The 21,138-nt window shown below is 42.4% G+C and overlaps 1 protein-coding gene across 1 annotated transcript in view; it reads left to right on the top strand.

Moving 5' to 3' along the window:
- The first annotated feature begins 9,039 nt into the window (after positions 1-9,039).
- LOC147630421 (uncharacterized) overlaps positions 9,040-21,138 on the top strand; it is a 70,635-nt gene continuing 58,536 nt past the window's right edge. Inside the window, exon 1 of the mRNA XM_086810290.1 lies at positions 9,040-9,410. Coding sequence (XP_086666416.1) covers positions 9,210-9,410 — 201 coding nt within the window. The 5' untranslated portion in view covers positions 9,040-9,209. The remainder of the gene's footprint in view (positions 9,411-21,138) is intronic.

Below are 21,138 nucleotides of genomic sequence, written 5' to 3'. Positions count from 1 at the left end.
TATACAATGTGTTATAGAGAATGTATTGTTTACTCCTATCACACTAAGCTCCAAATCAAAACTTTCATTTGGTTGGTATCTCCTTTCCTTTGCTCCTCTAATGTGTCACTCATTGAGGTACTTCACTCCATTAAATGGGTCCTCTCCCACTTTCACACTCTCACTCCCATTTTCACACACATGGAGGCGAGACAATTAAAGGCATAATATGCTATGTAGCAATGACACACAATCTCTCTCTCTCTCTCTCTCACACACACACACACACACAATAGAGCCAAGAGTGTGTTTTATTATGCATAAGTGTTTGTCCATTCAAGAGTGAACATCCCTAATATAATTTGGCCTTGTGTTCACACTATGGCTACCTAAAACATAAAAAATAAACTTCCACAATGAACTAATGAACTTATATGTTACTAGACTTATAACTCTTACACTTCAAAAGGTTATAGAAACATAGTGAGAAACATAATGTGTTAACCCAAAATGTGGTATTAATATGCCCTCCTTCTTGATGTTGATCATGTCGTTGAGATTGAGTTGAAGAAGTTGGCTAAGGAAGTGGGGAGAATCATTGCACTTATACTGGAGACTACAAAAATTAAGAGATGTTCCATGATTGGCTCATTATCCCTCTAGGTTATTAGTATAATGAAAAGAAATTAGTGGAGTACTAGTGCGCTTTGTCTACATTATGGATGGGTTACGTTTTGATGCTTGATATTTGAGCCTTTTTTACACTCATTTTTATTTAATTATTTATATTTAATTTGCTAAAATTACTTATGTGGTGTTTTTATCCTCTTGTGATGTGAGGAATTTAAGTACTAAAGACTATAATAACACACCTAATTTACTAGTTTCTAATGAAGTTTTTTAATATGGTTTTTTTATCCTCTTGTGAGAAATTTGTGTAGAATAGACAATAATGGCAACCTAATAACTAATTTCCAATGGAATGACAAAAATCATACAGTTAAACAAACTAGAAACCAGGTCACAACCACATCCTTGAGTGGGCACTCCTCTCTTTTCTTTGTTATGTTGCATTTTCTACTAAAGGCAATGATAATGATTGATTATGCATTGATCTTTGATGATATGTTGTTGTACCTTTAGCACGCTTGAAGGTAGGTGTCTTTCAATTTAGTAGCATGCTGAATACTTTTGTTATTGGAGCTCCTATGAGATTGGCTTCTTGATGCTCCTAGTTATAGAGGTGAACCGAGCTGGGGATCCCATCACTTGGTTATAATGAGTGATGAAGATCAGATGGTGAAGCAAATGTGTAAGTAAGCCGGAAAGGCTACTCCAAGTTGAGTGATTTTTGTTTACTTTTCCCCACTAGAGAATTTAGAAGAAGCACTACCATCTTTGAAATTTGTCTTTTCACCCCTTCCATAGACATGGGGTACCTAGGAATGGTAGAACCCAATGGTAGCATAACGGTAACACCATATGAGTGTTTCACATGTGAGGATTTCAGGACTCATTTTACATGTGGAGGAGTCATTTCACATGTGAAAAGAAGGATTCATATCTATGCTTGAAGGAATCTTGGAGTGCCAAGCATGAAGGTATTTTTCTTTATAGATCTCTGCTAACATCATAGCCTCCTTGAGAGAAATATGCCTTTGTGCATTCACATTGGTGCCAATGCTAGACTTAAATCCTTTGATGTACTTAATAATTTTACAAAGAATGCTTGAGGAATTATTGTCAATACTCTTTTATATTGTGAATTACTATGCATACTCTTTCATACTGTGCCTTTTAATTAAAATTTTGATAATAAGAAATAAAGTTTGTTAATTTGAAAAGTGTCTAAGTAAGCCTTATTTCCCTATGAGGACATAACACTTTGAGGGAGGGGTGTATGTGAGGCTCTTTTTCTATTAATTGTTTAAATGGGTTACATCAACATTAGACAAAAATATTTGTGTTCACAAAAAAGAAAGATTTAGATTTTTGTAAGGTTTAATAAAAATAGATACATTAAAATATACATAGCTCCTAAAATGTAATTATCAATTTAGGTAATAAGAGGTTAGAGTACTTTTACATATTTAGAGGCCGTGCATACTAAAAATATAGAAAAAAACATGCATTTAAAAAAAATGCCATACATTTGGCACTGTTGTTAGGGACAATGCTAAGTCCACTTATTTAGAGCACATTAAAGTTGGAAATAGCCGAATTGGGGCGAAAATCTCCACCCTACTTTGTAGTAAGTTTTATGTTAGGAAAGTAGTCTTTTAAATAGTACAATGTATTTTTATGTTGATGTTCATGCTGGGTTTAATGAAGTTATGAACTTAATGCACAAGTCTTGAGATCTGTAATTTATTTCTAGTCACCCATAAGTAAGGGCATTGGTAATTTTAGCTTAAAAAGGATAGGATTGTTTATGTCTCATTATAATATCTATGGAGCCCTGAAAGCTAAAGGAAAGAAAAGGTTAGGAATTGTACATAGTTGTCTATTGCCCCTCATTGGGTGTGATATTTAGGGATTTCAATATGGTAGAACTCCCTAGAGAGATAGGATTGGGGAAACTTATTATCCATGTTAAATAAATATTTTTATGGTGGCAAGGAATTAATATAGGGCACATTTAAATTTAAATTTCTTCTCTTAATAAAATTTTATTTGACAATCTCCTTGACCATGCTCAACCTTCATGACCATAAAATCATAGGAAAATTCTTGGCATAGGAAGAAAAAACTCATACATTAACTTCTTTAAGGATCATAGCTAAGATGGAAATTTGATATACCAATTTGGCAATACAATGAAAATGATAAAGAGGTTATTTATTCTCAAGAAAAATGTCAAGCTTTTTTAGCATGTAATGATTATGATGAAAAAGAGATGAATGGAAAAGACATATTTGATGTGCCAATACAATTATATAAATTTTAAGGACATAAAAATGTCCTAGTTTTGTGCTAAATCTAGCCATAGGTTCAATTTTTGAGCAGAATGGCAACATGAGCCCTTTCTTGGCATTTTTGAAGCCTAATTTCTAAATTTTCTAATTTCTCCCAAGTTTTGAAAAATTTATACATCTTTTTGGCCATTTTTTACAAACATTAGGCTTCCCTCTTGTGCTCCAAGCTTCCCTCTTGTGCTCCAAGCTTCCGTAGCTCAAGATCTAGCAATAAGAGGCTTTTGTGCTCCAAGCTTCCGTAGCTCAAGATCTAGCAATAAGAGGCTTTTTGGGAGTGTCTCGGGGGGCAAGATCTTTAACCTCTTCACCTCCAAATACAAGAGGAGAAAAATTCGTAGCCCACCCTTAATTTTTAAATTTTTCCTACTTCATCCCTTGGGAATGAAGATCTTAAAGGCTTGAAGGCTCAAATGGGGTTTCTATCAAACATTTGTTTGGCTTCTTGCATGCTTCAAGGGAAAGGCTTCTTGGTTGTGTGTTGGTTCTTGAAGCCATTGGCAAGGGCTTTCTTGAATATTGGCCATATCAAGCTATATGGTTCAATATTTGAAGGATTTGAGCACTCTTGATGTAATAAAAAGGGTTTCTTGCCATTCTTGACATATATGAAGCACTGGTAAGGGATTCTTGTAAGGTTTTCATGATTCCGTGAAGTAATGAAAGCATCCATTCTATTCTCATGCTTCTATGGGAATTCTTGAATGCATTCATGCAAGCATGCCCAAGGATTGAGTGAACCTTGGATGATTTACTCTCTTGAATGCTTCATGTGCATACACTTTATGAAATCAGTTGATTGAAGCATCATGTGGTCCAAGTTTTGGTGTCTTGCTATTGCTATTAATCCTTGGTAAGATGTATATTTTGAAGGCTTGGAGCATTAATGATGGTGGAAGTGAAAGGAGATCAATGAATTTGATTGAATTGGATGCAAAAGGCACGAGTCCATGATGTAAGTGATCACTCTTACATGAGAATCCTATAAAGTTTCATGAAGGGACATGGGGCAAGACAATTCATGTGGGGAAACTTCAAAGCAACCTATGAAGAAAACGAATTCATCGCGTAAGGCAAGGAAAGGGACAAAGGGTAAGACATTTCATGGGGAAAATTCAAAGCAACCTAGCTTGGCAACCTACAAAAAAAGGAATTCATGGCACAAGGCAAGGAAATCTACCACCCTATGGTGCTTAACAACAAAGGATGGAAGGAAGAGGCAAGAGGTGTAAAAACGTTCACCCATAACCATGATTGTATTGAAGTTGTAGAATTTTACAATAATAATTCATCGGGCCTTCTCACTTCATCATCATGTTCACCCACATAACTTAGAATTCATAAATAATTCACACAATAACACAACTTACTGAAATCTAAAAGGTTGCAAAACTTACATAATTTAGAAGGAATTTCTAAATCGATTTAGTAGGAATTGCTCAAATCACAAAGGTTGGAGAATTTACACAATGTAGCAAGAATTGCCATGAATCTTTGTTTCTGAAGTAATTCTAGAATCTTTGTTTCTAATGGAAATCTCACTTCATGGGTGGAGATCAAACCCCCTAACCACTCTCGAGTTTTCTCACTCTCACTCCCACTCGCACTCGCCAATCACATTAGTCTCCCCTCCCTAGAGGTTTACTTACAATAGCACGAGAGATGAATAATTGCATGAGAGTCTTGATCTCACACTCAGAATTGAAGTAGAGTCCTCTAGTTGCAACTAGAGTCCCAAAATACTGCCTTCTCTACAAACTAATTAACAAAAACAACATATTGAATAGCCTCTAGTGCTATGTGCTCCCATCTAAGATTATAGAGGTCCAGGTACTTAAATTGTTCGGGAGACATCTGCTACACAAGATAACATAGACAGAATTAGTACAAGTTGACAAGTGTCTTTAAGTGACACTAGTGGCATGAGTGGTTACATGGTTATGGTGAATTTTTTACAAGAACTAAGGTGGTCCTGGTGGGGACCTCCCTACCCCAAGGTGAGTTAAAAAAATATATATGATATCATGAGAGTGTACATGATGCCATTTTTAAAAATTGGATAAATTTTTATATTTACATTTATAGGAGGTGCATCATTTAATGTGTTTGTTTACCGAGTTGACAAGTGTCTTTAAGTGACACTAGTGGCATGAGCAGTTACATTGTTATGGTGAATTTTTTATAAGAACTAAGGTGGTCCTGATGGGGACCCCCTACCCCAAGGGAAGTAACAAAAAATATATGATATCATGAGAGATATCATGAGAGTGTACATGATGTCATTTTTTTTAAATTGGATCAATTTATATATTTACATTTATAGGAGGTGCATGATTTAATGTGCTTATATGAGGTGCATCATTTAATGTGTTTATATGAGGTGCATCATTTAATGGATTTCCTCTTAAAATAATAATTGTATGATTTTCAATAATTTCTACCATTAGAGTATTTCAATACAAAAGCATAAACCATCAATAAGCCTCATACAAAAGTATATAAATAAAAAACATCAGTAAGCCTCATATTATGCAAAGGGTATTTTAAAACCTGTATTGAAATGATAAAATTATGGACCTTTCTTCTTGTACAAACTAAAGATCTCGAGGATACCAATGGTGGTGAGCCATAGAAACAAAACCCTTTATTCAATAGTCTTCCACTTTTTTTTTTGCCATTAAACCCAACACTACCTCCACCCCTATTGATGTTGTCTTGCTACTCAACGAGAGAAAGAGCCTACTTCATAGAAACAAAACCCTTTATTCAATAGTCTTCCACTTTTTTTTTGCCATTAATCCCAACACTACCTCCACCCCTATTGATGTTGTCTTGCTACTCAACGAGAGAAAGAGCCTATTTCATACGCGATGGGATAGCGTCAATGAGAGTCCTCTCACTTTTTATGAGATAGAACAAGTCTCACTTTTTATGAGATAGAGTCAATGAGAGTCCTCTCACTTTTTATGAGATAGGACAAGTCTATTTCGTATGCAATGGGATATTATCAATGAGAGTCCTTTCAAATTTATGCACAGTTCTCATGGATAAATAAGCCCCATCCTTGTGGCATGGTACTAGAAACTATTAAGAATACTAAAAAAATTATACCCATATAATATCATCGCATACACATAGTGAGTCAACCTATTGAACAATATGCATGGTCATTGGCAAAGAAAATGAGTATACATAATGCTTTTTTGAAGGCAAAATGAAGCTCCTTTTCTCTTGGAAAATTCATATAAGGAAATTTTTTAATCAATGAAGTGTTGAGATATGAAGGGTTGAAAATAAACCTCTTATTTTCTTAAACTTAGAGTTTGAAGATAATAATGGGGTATGAAAACTTTGACGATAATGACAGGGCATGCAACTTGGGCCACCCTTGCCAAATGAAAAATATACATAAAATGGCTCAAAATTGAGCCTTGTCCTTAGAGGTAATGAACGTTAGTTGATATAGTATTTTTTACTAGCATATTTAGCATACCCTGAAAAGTGTAAACTCTCTCTCTCTCTCTCTCTCCTCTCTTTTGGACATGCATACACATGCACACATGCGTGCGCACACACTCACACATGTGAACACACACACACACACACACACACACACACACACACACAAACACATAAATGTGTGTGTGTGCACATGTACATGTGTCACCTATCTTTTTAGATTGCATAATTTATGGTGAATGACTATTTTACACATTAATAATCAAATACAATTTCTCGTCATATAAAAGGACCACATGGTTTACACAAGTTTTTTTAAATACAAAAAGTAACACCGAGTATATAAAAATTAAAGCAAAAAATAAATAAAATCCAAAGGTAGGGCTATGATAATGGTTTTGTTTATTGTGAAAAGGTTGGATTCATTTTTTATGGGTATAAAAGATATCTTGTCATATTGATCAAAGACAACTTCTTACATGGTAACCCAATAATTTATTATGAGCAATTAACATTATTGGTATAATAAATAATAATACAAAATTAGATTCCAAAGGTAGGCCTATGATGATTAATTTTGCTTACTGTGAAAGGTTGGATTCACTTTTTATGGGTACCGAAGATGTTTTTGTCATATTTATCAAAGACACTATGTTGAAGCACTAGACCCACTTGTCTCTCTTAGAATGCTATACGCAAAATTTGAAAGATTTTTACGAGTAGAGTATTACACATGTGTAAGCACTTGTCTCTCTTAGAATGTTATGTGAACAATTTGAAAGATTTTTACGAGTAGAGTATTACACATGTGTAACCACTTGTCTCTCTTAGAATGTTATGTGAACAATTTGAAAGATTTTTACGAGTAGAGTATTCCACATGCATAACCATTGAAATTTAAAATTTTGCACATAGCATTCTAGGAAGGACAATGAATGACTTTGATCAATGTAACATTCAACGTAGATGTCTTTGATGTGTGTGTGTGTGTGTGTGTGTGAGAGAGAGAGAGAGAGAGAGAGAGAGAGAGAGAGAGAGAGAGAGAGTTATGCTAACATCTACAAAAGGACAAAATAGCATATGAGACCAAATACATAAATTAAGAACGTAAAGGTCTTGAGGTAAATCTATGGTCCATAAAAGGAAAATACCCTACTAATCTCCCAGTAAGTCTATAATGTCAAGCAAATACACTATCAGCTCAGATTTACGAAAGCTTTTGAGTGAGCACTCTACCTTCACGATAGATTGTCCATCACTTGGCTTCTTTCCGAGCTACTATGACCTTGGTTAATTCTATATTCTTTTGCTTGAGAGTTGCTTTGACCTTCATGATAAATTATCCACTTGGCTTCTTTTCAAGTTGCTTTGACCTTGGCTAATTCTGATTTTCTGCTTGACTTGCATTAGAATCCATATCTTTATACCCTTAAGTTTGTTCACGATTACTATCTTATCATTTTTGTAACGATAAGTGACAACTACATGATTCCCTTATCGTGAAACTAAGGTGAATATTAGATCCAAATCAATTGTTGGCACTACTGCATGTATTTGCTCACCTAAATATCCCTCCTCATCTCTATCCATGTACCATGCATCAGGTAAACTGCCTACATGGATTTGAAGGGCCTTTAAGTGCCTTAGTTTTTTTTCATTGACTTTAGTTGTGACTTTTGATTTGATGTGTTTTCTCAAATTGGAAGAGAGTCTAGATGGAGTTCGAGATGTGACCTCTTGTTGCGTGGCACAACTATATATGAGATGCCGGGTGTCGGCCTCAACTTGCTGAAGTTTGAGTTGGATAGAGGGATAGAGTTCGAGCCTTGGGGTAACATGGCTAGGGCTACTATGTGCCCAAGGATGTGCCTTAACCCACCCCAAGTCAGGCATTAGGGCTACGTGTAGGGGGCAGCGAACTGAAGTGAAGTAGAGGAGGTGCGACTAGGAAGATAAAGGAGTTGGAGGGGGGAGAGAGAGAGAGAGAGAGAGAGAGAGAGAGAGAGAGAGAGAGAGAGAGAGAGAGCCGCTCTCTATGCTTTGAACTTAGAGAGAGGCCGAGTCCCCAAACGTTGCTCCCACATTGGTTTGCAAACCGTAATGTGTGTGTGTGTGTGTGAGAGAGAGAGAGAGAGAGAGAGAGAGAGAGAGAGAGTCGAAACATGATATTTTGCACATGTGGAGGATGTTCACATGCATACTTTTTGAAGAACATTTTGACCATTTGTTTTCAAATTTAGGGACTTAATTTATTTAAGGAACAAATACATTACCTCCCCCTTCCACTAAGGTATTGACAAAGGTTCAAAAATAACACTACTTGAGCCATATATAATAATGTATACATAATACAAATTGCAAATTTATACAACGGTAGATATAATCAAAGATGAGAGACTATGACGGGTTTAGTAGAAATAATGCCTATTTTTCACGATTTACCTTATTTTTTAACGCCTTTTTTTTCACGATTTACCTTAATTTTGAATGGAAAAGCAACTTTGCATAGCTGTTAAAAGCAACTTCGCATATAATGCTAACAGCTGTACAGTGTAGACGTCAAAAAGCAACCGTTGCGTATGAAATAGGAAGCAGCTGTGCAGGAGTGATGGCGTGTGATTTTGTCGCATTTATGAAAGATGGCTACGTCGGAGCACGAGAAAGCCTGACTGTTGCGTCCGAATCTCAAAACAAGTTCATGTTGGCGTTGGATGTCATGCGATGGTCTTCTGCTGTGACTGAGTAGGAGAAAAAGACGAAGACCTCGTTCTTCTGTTCTACATTCTCTCTACAGAGGCTATGGCCTTGGCGGATGCAGTGGACGTATCATCCCTCGCGCTACAGGACCGCACAGAAAATGGTGATCATGCCCCTCACCGCGATGCGGACTCAAAACAAGAATCGTCTGGCCATGGTGAAGAGCCCTCACATAACGCCGAACACAGTGAGTCTTTGCAACTCATGCGATCTCACTTGCAGAAAGCAGACCCCCTTTGCCAGGTACTTTACTTCCCTCTTCTTTCTTTCCTTTTTCTTGAAATGGATCTTATTCTCCCAAAGATAGATGCATTTTGTATCATTGTCTAGAATTTTGTATCTTTCAATGTGAGCAGAGCACCAGAAAAAGTCAAACATTGATGCACCTGGCGCTAGTGGGCATCTCTGTGTGTAAAAATCAAAGCCGTTTTTGTAAATTTTGAAAACTATACCAAGGAGATTAACCAAACTTGGGTTGACAAGAGCAAGTAGAGTGCAGAAAATAGACAGCACAAGAGACACAGAGAAATAGGCGTGTAAACTCTTCTCTGTACACAAGATCCCGTAGATAACTGAATGATACAATGGTGAGGAGCATGGGGCCTATTTATATGCCCCATGGATGCAGTTGGCCAGCGCAGGAGGGCTCCACGACTGAAGAAAGCAGGTCGGCCAGCATCAAATATCTCCACGACTGTGTAAACAGGTCGGCCAGCCACCAGCACAGCACCTCCACGACTGTGTAAAACAGGTCGGCCAGCTACCAGCACCTCCACGACTGCAGAATGGGTAGTCGGCCAGCCGCCATGGGCTCCTGCCAATCATCTGGCATCCATCCACACCATGGAAAAAATGAGAAAAATAGGGAAAAAATACGGGGAGTGAGGAAAAATGATAAAACACCTATACAGGGCGGGCACACCCACAACACAGGCCCTGGTGTATAAAAGTAGACAGGAGATGACTTCTAACAAGAGATTGGGGTCACAGTGTGATGGGTGAAAACCTTGGCTGTGAAAAAATTTGTAAAATGCGATGATACCACGCCCGGGGTGCTTACTTAAGCCCATAAAGAGCTTTATGTAGGTGAAAAACTTTGTCCTCAAGACCAGGGAGAGGGAATCCCGGAGGTTGGTCAACATAGACCTCCTCGTGAAGAATGCCATTTAAAAAGGCACTCTTAACATCCATCTGATAGATTGGCCATTTATGGTGGGCAGCTAGATTGAGTAAAAGACGGGAATCACGAATGGTTTGTTGATACCAACGAGGTAAAGGGTCCCTGGGTGGTTGACGAGAGGAGGAAGCCTCCTCAAGAGGTGGAGTTGTAGGTAACTGATGGGGTTCGTTTGGCACAGTTTGAGATTCTTTTTCAGTTGGTATGGGCAACGGAAGCCGAAGTAAGTCTCGCTCATCAAAGACAATGTATTGACGAACGAAAACTTTGTTTGATCTTGGATCAAAAACTTTGAAAGCCTTTGATTCAGAAGAGTATCCCACAAAAATGAGCAACTCACTCCTTGGCTCAAGCTTGCCCCTTGTATCATTCAAAGTGTGAGTATATGCTCGACATCCAAAGACACAAAAGTGGGAAACGGTTGGCTTTTCGCCAAAGAAAGCCTAAAAAGGGGTCCTGTGGGGAACAACAACCGTGGGGCAATGGTTCCGAAGATACACCGCAGTGTTGACCGATTCTGACCAGAGACCTTCAGGCAGCTCAGCTGCAAAAAGCATGGAGCGTGCCATTTCCACGACCGTTCGGTTCTTGCGCTCGACCACTCCATTCTGTGAGGGAGAGTTGGTGGATGTGAGTTGGCGTTGAATGCCATGATCTTGCAAGAACTGAGAAAATTGATGGGAGATAATTTCACCCCCATTGTCACTACGAGCAGTCCCAATGGAGACGCCCATTTGATTGGTGACTAAATGAACCCATGTGGAAAAGTTTTTGAAAGCGTCAGGTTTATGCTTTAGAAAATATACCCACATGTATCTTGAATAATCATCAACAATCAGCATGTAGTATAGAGATCCATTCAAGGAAGGGGTTGGGGATTGGCCACTCAAGTCGAAATGAATCAACCGCAGGATTCCCGAAGCCCAATGAGTAGCGTGTTGTGGGAATGGTGCGATGTTGTTTACCTAGTTGACAGGGCTGACATACATCCTTTGTCAGTTTAAGGCTGGGTATACCTTCAACTAACTTGTCTCGAGATAGCTCATAGAGAGTGGAATAGGGTAGATGACCATAGCGAAAGTGTCTTAGTCATTCAATGTCGGAGGGAGCTTGGGTCACATAGGCCTGAACCCGATGAAACTCTGAGTCAACAGAAGATGGCTCAATTAGAAAAGTGGACAGTTGTCACGTGCATCCCGCACTTGGATGCCACGTCGACATATCTGTACAGAAGGTGCAAGACTTGGGATGGTAGTAAACTGGTCCCATGTGAGCCCAGGGTTCCATCCCAGTCGTCTGAGGTCAGGTGTGCATTGTCCTGCACACGAGTCAGCCAGGGTTCCATCCCAGTCGTCCGAGGTCAGGTGTGCATTGTCCTGCACATGAGTCCAAGGTCAGGTGTGCACTGTCCTGCACATGAAATAGTGCCAATCCGTGTTGTGAGTCTCCCTCTAGAATGATGTCAGTGATTCTGTGTATCTGGTATGGTACTGGATGCTAGATCATTGAGTAGGCAATTAGGGTTTGCATTTAGGAAAAGGGGCCAGCCCATAGGGCTACCCCAAGTCCTTGTGTGGGCATGGGGACAGGGTAAACCACCCCCATGAGGGCCAAGAAGGCCCTGGCTGTACCCACCAGCCATGGGAGGGCCATAGGAGTGCTTTAGGACATTCCTAGGGCTCTTGCAAGGATATCCAACTGGTTATCCAGCCGTAGGGGACTGTAGGGCAAGTATGGGGGGGGCAGCCCATACAGGCTGCCGAGCCTTCAGAACAGCGGGCAGTCATTGCCCTAGCCCTTTGTGCTCATGCGCCTAATGCCCAGCCAGATATGAAAGCATGCTCAGCATTTATTGGCATTATATGCTGATTTTTCCAGTAGTGGGCTGATTTATCACTGCCGACTGTAGTGTAGCTGGCCGACTGGTCATCCTGGAGTAGTATAAATAGGACAGCCACAATCCATTGTGTTATCTCATATTTCACCAAGTGCTCAAGCAATCCAAGGGGCCAAGACAGCCAAGGGCTTGCTAACACAAAGGGGTGAACGACTGAAGGTCAAGGGCAAGGATTTCTCAGCCAAGAAAGGTCAAGTTTCTGTATTTTCTTTTCAGATTTACATCATTCTAATAAAGCAAATACACCATCCGTGGTGGGGGCCCTACAGAGGGTATTTGGGACCCAATACTGTGTCCTCTCCTCTCTCCCTCTCTCTCTCTATTTTCTGCACATCTTCATTCAGCTTGTGCGTTAATTCCGTCTCGAAAAAGTGTGCTGATTTCTAAGCATTGAAGTTACTGATCTTCTCCGAAGCTTCCGCATGTTATAGTGGTATTAGAGCCTACTTCAAGTGCAAAGATTCAGCAATGAAACCAGAATTTTTTCTCGCTCATGTGGTTGGTTTTCAGACGCCGGTGGACTACCCCTTTCGGAGTGACTCTTGTTCCTCGAAGGACGGTTGGTTTTCCGCCTCTAGAAGCCTTCGGACGTCTCCCACACACACAGTGGATGGTCGGATTGCGCTCCGGAAAAGAAGTGCGTTTTTCTGCTATGGTGAGCTTCGACGACGAGAGAGACCAAGAACCATGGGACCAGAGTGCACCAGGCAGCCTAGCTAGGGCACCAGGCTTGAGTATTGCATAGATGTTCCAGCAGATGATGCGAGCATTCGTAGACCAGACGACGAAGTTGGAAGAGCAGAAGGCGTAGATTGAGGCTCTAGAAGAACGTACCCGTTACCCAGCGTCGCGTTTTCCATCTCCTCCTCGCTCTCCTTCTGTATCCTAGATTCCAGATCCTCGACACAGGGACCCTCTCGCGGGGTCACAACCGCAGCCGAGCTCTTTGCTTGAGTTGTAGATGCGTGCATTGGAGATCCAACAACGTGAAGACGAAGCCATGCGACGCGTGGAACACGAGTGTTACCTAGCAGCTTTGGACGCCAGATTGACACTGGCGGCGCCCTCGAATCAATTTTCCGAGAAAATGAACTTCAGTAAGTATAATGGTAAACTCAACCCCACAACTCTTTACTCATGGTTGCATTAGTTTAAAGCTTACTTTGCTGCAGTTAGAACGACAGATACTGACAGAGTGATCTTAGCCAGTTGGTACTTGGAAGGTGAGGCCATTCCTTGGTGGACTCAGTGGGCTCATGCCCACACCAGATTAGGTATGGCAGCATATGTGTGGGACGAGTTTGTCCGCGACCTTAAGCAGCGGTTTCTACCGCTCCACTACCTTGAGCGACTCGAAGACGAGTTCAGGGGAGCGTGTCAGAATGCGCAACTAGTCCTTCAGTTTGCCAATAGAATTTCAACTTTATGTTTGCAATTAGGCTTATTTGATTCGGACAAGAAAGGGCAATTTTTCTATGGCCTTGATACGCAAATCCAATGGGAGGTGCGTATGTTTAGGCCAACCACCTTTGAAGACGCACTCCCACTTGCGTAGAGTGCAGAAATGAAGCATAATGGTGGCAAGCCCAAGACTTCCCAGCCGGCTTCTCCCAAGGCTACCGCCTCGGGGGGCAAAGGTCAGAACTAGACGGGGTCTTTTCCAGGATAGAGCCCGGGAGCCTCTGGCTCCAAGAACTCGAACAATGCGTCTAAGCTTACTCCAAACCAAAAAGCGGAGGCATGCAAGAGAGGTGGCAAGTTGAGTGCTGAGGAGCTTTCTCAATACAAGGAGGAGGGCAGATGATTCTTTTGTCATACAAAAGGACATACTTCTAAGAAGCCTCCAAAGCCCGCCGCCACTGCCTCCACAGCTTCTGTGGGTGGTGAGCACAGCTCCCACACAGACCCCAGTGGCTGCCCCTAGTTCTTCAAACCCCGGTGCTTCAGTTGGAGCAATTATTAGCTGGGAGCTTGAAGATAAGCAGAAGGGCGCCCATAACCAGGAGTATGAGCGCAACGAATTGCTCAAGTCCTTTGGCTACATAGGTGGCCAGAGAGTCGTCGTCTTGTTTGACAGCGGCAGCACGGAGGATGTGGTCACGGAACAAGCCGCTAGGCGTGCCATTTCGACCCGACTTCGGTGGACAAACAGGTTGAGGGTTTTAGCACAGGCATGACAATGAGCATCAAGTATGAAGCTCTAGGTGCTAAGTTAGTTATTCAGGATAGAATTTGTGTGTGATTTTATGGTTGCCCCTCTTGTAGGAGCAGACATAATTTTGGGTATTCAGTGGTTTCACAAGTTTCTTCCAGATGTCAAGTGGAACAAGCATACGTTCCAGATCAATCGGAATGTGTCAAACGCCCCAGTGACCATTAAGTGTGATGTGAGCCAGGAATTACGAACTTTCCGCTCATAAGCCACTTGTTGCAGGCTAAGCGAGCAGTCAGGAAAGGCGCACAGTGTGCGATGATATACATCTAGACAGCCCAGATGGTGGCCAGTGCTTCCCAGAAGTACTTGGCTCTCCATGAAAATCTTCTGGATCGGAGGACCACAAGATTGACCTCCTCCCAGGCTCGGAACCCTCGAGCAAGTTTCCGTATTGCCTTTCCAAGGCAATGGAGTTGGAGTTGGACCGCCGACTCCAAGAATTGTTGCAATCTGGCTTTATCCGCCCCAACGTGTCGCCATTTGCAGCACCGATCTTATTTGTCAAGAAGAAAGATGGGTCTTCCCGTTTGTGTGTCGATTATCGTGCACTCAACAAGCTGACTATCAAGAGTAGATTCCCGATGCCTCGAATAGATTATATTCTCGAGAGGTCGAATGGAGCAAAAATGTTCTCGAAACTTGATTTAAAGAGTGGGTACCACCAGGTGAGGATTGTGGAGGGGGACATCCCCAAAACAGCCTTCCGTACGGAACAAGTCCACTATGAATTTGTGGTCATGCCATTTGACTTGACGAACGTCCCAGCTACATTTAACTGCATGATGATGCATGTTTTCTGGGATTTGATTAGAAAGTGTGTGTTTATATTTTCGGACGACATACTGGTTTTTTCAGCTACGGTTGAGCAGCATGACATTGATGTGGAGAAAGTCCTTAAGTTGCTGGAAAGCAACGAGCTCTACGTCAACAAAAAGAAGTCGGAATTTTATCTGTTCCAGGTGCATTACCTGGGATACATAATTAGTGCAGAAGGCATTCAACTTGATCTGGCTAAAGTGGCCGAGATTGTCAATTGGGAAATACCTCAGACAGCCTATGACATCAGATCCTTTGTGGGTATATGCCAGGCATACTCCACCCACATGGACAAGTTTTCTGACCTCTCGGTAGATCTCAGCGATCCGCTAAAGGATGTGAAGACAAGAAGGCAAAAGATTTGAATGACTCCACGAGCATTGGAGGCATTCAAGAACCTCAAGGGTGGCTTTATTAGAAGCATGTTGTTTAGCACTTGCCTCGTGGGACGAACCATTTCAGGTGATCACCGATGCGAGTAACATCGCAATTGGAGGTGTTTTACAACAAAATGGTCACCCAATAGCTTACATGTCTCATAAGTTACTGCCCGCAGAGAAAAATTACTTAGTCTACGATCATGAACTCCTAGCAGTTATACAGGCCTTGAAACATTGGAAACATTTTCTTTATGGCCATGACTTTGAGATTCTCACTAACCATCAGGCATTACGCTGGATTCAGACAATGCCAAGTGCACAGTGGAGTGATCGACAACACCGCTGGAGCCAAATATTCCAGCAATTCGGTGGTATGATTGAGTACCTTCCAGGAAAGGCCAATCGAGTGGCTGATGCTTTGAGCAAGAAGGGACAATTGACTTCCATTCAGACCACTAGACTCGATCTTGTTGGAACAGGACTAGATGACATAAAGCACACGTACGCGGATTCCAAGGAATTTGGTACACAGTGGGAACAGGCATTGGATGCCACATGACCATGCCATTTTCTGATATGCGATGGTTGGCTTTTCTACAAAGGCCGATTGTGTGTCATGAAGTCGTTCAGGGCAGCTCTTCTCCATGATGCCCATGACGCCATTACAGGTGGTCATAGGGGCATGAATTCGACTCTAGAGAAAATGGAACGGCAATATTATTGGCCAAAGATGAGGCGAGATGTGTTTACATATGTACAACGCTGTGATATTTGTCAAAAGGTGAAAGCTCGTCATGGAAAGAAGATAGGGTTGTTACAGCCCTTGCCAATTCCTGAGGGTCCTTTCCAAGATATTTCCATGGACTTTGTCATGAATCTGCCTCCTAGTCCAAGTAAGCGTAATACGCAGTGCTTAACTATTGTTGATAGATTTAGCAAATTTGTTATGCTTATCTCTTGCAGGGCCAATGTGACCGTTGAGGATGTTGCCCAGTTGTTCATTCGACATTGGTACCCGATTGGCGGGATTCCTAGTACCATAGTGTCAGACCGAGATGCCAAGTTTACTAGTCATTTTTGGAGGGCATTGTTTGATAACTTTGGTACTAAATTGAATTTTTCCAGTGCATTCCACCCACAGATGGACGGCCAGACAGAGGTATACAACCAGTTGGCCTTTGATGTGCTGAAGTGTTATGTCCACGATTAGCAAGGTAAGTGGGAATCTTATTTGCCTTTAGTTCAAGCCGTTTTAAATGATACTTTTTCTTCAGCTATTGGCAGGACTCCATATGAGGCAGCATTTGGAAGACCTTTCCAGTCATTGTTGACCAGGACCTCGTCTTCAGTACCTAAAGCGAACAGAGTGATGGAGTCTTACCAGGAGATTTTAGAATCAGTAAAAGACAGATTGGCTAAAGCACAGGAGGCCTACACTCGACAGGCTAATAAAGACCGAAGGGATATAAAGTTTTCGAAAGGGGATTGGGTTTATCTTCGGATTATGAAGCAAAGGTTGAAGCAGGTGGGCAAGCGATGCCCAAAGTTGTCTTTCAGGAGCTTCGGACCTTTTCCCATCCAGAAGAAGATTAATGAGGTGTCTATGCAATTAAAGCTACCTTCGAGTTGGACTATGCACGATGTGTTTCACGTCAGTTGGTTAAAGCCATATGCAGGTCCAAGCCCTTTAGAAGTCAAAGACGAGGCGGAACCAGATATTATTGATGAAGCAGAAGTTATGGTTCCAGAACAGATCCTTCTACACCATTTCAAGTATGGCTCAGGACAGTTCCTCTCGAAGTTTCAGGACCGAGGGACCCACGAAGCGGTATGGCTTGACAAAGAGTTTTTTGAAGACTATCCCGCATTATTGACGGATTATTTGGAGGCTATGCATGCTGCTTTCGTCAAGTTAAGCAGAAGGGGATGTCATGTGCATCCCGCACACGTCGACATACCTGTACAGAAGGTGCAGGACTTGGGATGGTAAATTGGTCCCATGTGAGCCCATTCCGGGACGAGTCAGCCAAGGTTCCATCCCAGTCGTCCGAGGTCAGGTGTGCATTGTCCTGCACATGAGTCCAAGGTCAGGTGTGCACTGGCCTGCACATGAAACAGTGCCAGTCCACGCTGTGAGTCTCCCTCTGGAATGATGTCAGTGATTCTATGTATGTGGTATGGTACTGAATGCCAAATCATTGAGTGGACAATTAGGGTTTGCATTTAGGAAAAGGGGCCAGCCCATAGGGCTACCCCAAGTCCTTGTGTGGGCATGGGGATAGGGTAAACCACCCCCATGAGGGCCAGGAAGGCCCTGGCTGTACCCACCAGCCATGGGAGGGCCATAGGAGTGCTTTAGGACAGTCCCAGGGCTCTTGCAAGGATAATCAACTGGTTATCCAGCCCTAGGGGATTATAGGGCAAGTATGGGGGCAGCCCATACAGGCTGCCCAGCCTTCAGAACAGTGGGCAGTCATTGCCCTAGCCCTTTGTGCTCATGCGCCTAATGCCCAGCTAGATATGAAAGCATGTGCAGCATTTATTGGCATTATATGCTGATTTTTCCAGTAGTGGGCTGATTTATGACAGCCGACTGCAGTGTAGCTGGCCGACTGGTCATCCTAGAGTAGTACAAATAGGAGAGCCACAATCCATTGTGTTATCTCATATTTCACCAAGTGCTCAAGCAATCCAAGGGGCCAAGACAGCCAAGGGCTTGCTAACGCAAAGGGGTGAAGGACCGAAGGTCAAGGGTAGGGATTTCTCAGCCAAGAAAGGTCAAGTTTGTGTATTTTCTTTTCAGATTTATATCATTCTAATAAAGCAAATACACCATCCGTGGTGGGGGCCCTACAGAGGGTATTTGGGACCCAATACTGTGTCCTCTCCTCTCTCCCTCTTTCTCTCTCTATTTTCTGCACATCTTCATTCAGTTTGTGCGTTAATTCCGTCGCGAAAAAGTGCTGATTTTTGAGCATTGAAGTTATTGATCGTTTCCGAAGCTTCTGCATGTTACGACAATCGATACAAACCATCCTTCTGAGCTTGTCCTTTGGCAACAACAAGACCAGTAGTTTCATCAATTACCTCAACAACTCGTTTGTTGAAGTAAACACCACGATCGAGTTGGGTAAGTTGGGAGACAGAACGATGGTTGAGACCTAAATTAGGGACAAGATAGACATTGTCCAAGGTAGCCTGGTTGGGGCCAGTGCTGGTGTCAAATAAGACAGTGCCAATGGATTTTATGGGCATCATTGTGTTGTTGCCACATCTAACTTCTCCCTTAACGGGACCTTGAGGAATGAAAATGTCAGCATTATGTGCCATATGGTGAGTAGCGCCACTGTCAACTACCCAAGTGACAGGATGACCATAGGGAAGAGTTGGATGGGCCTCAATAATGGGCACGAAGGGATTATCAGGTAACTTACAAATCTGAATGAGGGCAGAGGCCTTTCCCTGCGGATGGCCTTGTTTAGGCCTTCATTTCTTCCTTTTTGTGGAGTGGTGGCTGGAATCAATCTTAAGTGTGACCTGAGCAATATTGGCTGAGGGGCCAGGATGAGGTGTGAGAGAAGACCAGTCAGACATCTCTTCAGGAGTGGTGAAAGAAACTGACTGGGAAGGTGGGGCGTGAGCAACCTGACTATTAGCTCGCCAATGGGAGGAACGTGGCCAAGTAGAACCATTTCCTTGTTGGGTCCTTGGAGGGGAGCTTAGTAGAATAGGTGCTGGATTGCTACCCCCTCTGGATCGCCAATTTGGGGCATTACTACCACCTTGGTTGTTTTGGCGGGTGGAGGTAGTAGGGTTGGAGTTATTGCCTCTATTTTCCTTGTTTTTAAAAACACACTCATCATCAACATGGCCGGGTCTTTGGCAAGAAGTGCAAAAGCTATTCTTTTTGTGAATATTTTGCCAGTAGTAGGGAATGGGTGTGGAGGCAGGATTTTTGGAATCAGTGTGGTTGCCGGGAGATTTGCCTTGATTTCCTAAGTTGCTGTTCCCTTTCCCTTGCTGTCCTTTTTGAGTAGAGGTTGTATTGGACACAAGGGCCCGCTTTTGAGTGGAGGGAGTGGAAATTGGTCATGAAACCTAGTGAAACGCAAGAGTTTGCATTCACACTCATATAGGTTAGGCATAGGCTCTAAACTAATGGTTTGTGTGACAAAAGTAAAGAAGCTAGGAGGCAACTTGTTTAGAAGAGTGATAACTGGATCTTCCTAGGACTTGGCAGAGCCAGTGGTGGCAACTCGGCGTTAAGGCGCCGATATTCAGCAACTTTGACGGTCAGGTCATCCCCTTCTTTGATAGAGAAAATTTGAATTTGATGCTCAAGATCAATGCGACGCGTATGATCACGTGCGGCATATCTCTCGGCGAGGTGTGCCTGTGCCCTTCTGTCAGAGACATAGGGGAACTGTTGGAGTTGAGAATGGAACTCGGGCAGGAGGCCTTGCATGAGCTCCACTATAGTAGTGGCATTTCTAGCCTCCCAATGGCTGATGACGTCAAGAGGAACTAGAGAAGGATGGGGTTTTGGTTCAAGGCCCTTTACAAGGTTCCAGGAACCTTGGGATGTGAAAACTTGTTCCATAAGATTAGCCCAGGTTGTATAATTAGACTCGTTAAAACGAGTCTTTTCTGTGAAAGCATTTCTGGACATGGAAACATGAAAGGAAGATGGTGGGGGACTCTAGGAAGGCTGGTAGCCATATCCAGAGTGTTAAGTGTTGAGGAGAGAAACCCGATAGTCCACCAAGACCAAGCATGGATGAAGGACGTGTCGAGGGTGCTCCATAAGATGGAATCAAGTTTTGGGTACTCAGCATAGGACGAATACTAGGTTGAGGTACGAACCCTGGAGAGGGCACATAATTGGGAAAAACACTAGTGCCAGAGATGGGTTGGTAAACCACCTGATACCCACAGTGCGAGAGGGTGTCGTTCTAAAAGCTAACTGGGATGGGTAGAAACCATACGTAGGACCCAAAAGAGGTGTTGGCAGTGATGAACACTAGCAGGAAGAGGTATGGGATGGGAGGGAGGGTTTTGAGTTTGAATTTGGGTAGTATTCCATAACACATTAGGAGTTGGAACAGAAAGTGAACCAGAGGAGAAAATAGTGTTACCTCCTTGAACACTGGAAGTTGGAGAGTGAGTTATACTCCTAGACCCTCCTCTATTAGGGTTCACAAAATGCCAGGGATCGAGGAAAGTTGATGGTACCGTTTGTTGAACCTGTGCCACAGAAGAAGATACCCATGCAGAGTTAGGAACATACGTACTAATAGGCACATACGAACTTGACGCGGTCACCGACAGAGGAGATGATGGATCTCCGAACGATTGAGGAGGTACGTGTCCTTCTTGAGAAAGAGTCCCGTACCGAAGTCCAGTTTGTCGGCTAGAATGAGAAGCAGAGCTCTCCAATTGAGGCTGAATACCTGGGTCCAATACTGGCACACTAGCTGTGGGCATGT

Source organism: Cibotium barometz, chromosome 16 (genome assembly GCF_041138505.1).
Source record: "Cibotium barometz isolate CiBa-2024 chromosome 16, ASM4113850v1, whole genome shotgun sequence".
NCBI classification, from domain to species: domain Eukaryota; kingdom Viridiplantae; phylum Streptophyta; class Polypodiopsida; order Cyatheales; family Cibotiaceae; genus Cibotium; species Cibotium barometz.
This window is presented reverse-complemented; position numbering and strand designations above follow the sequence as displayed.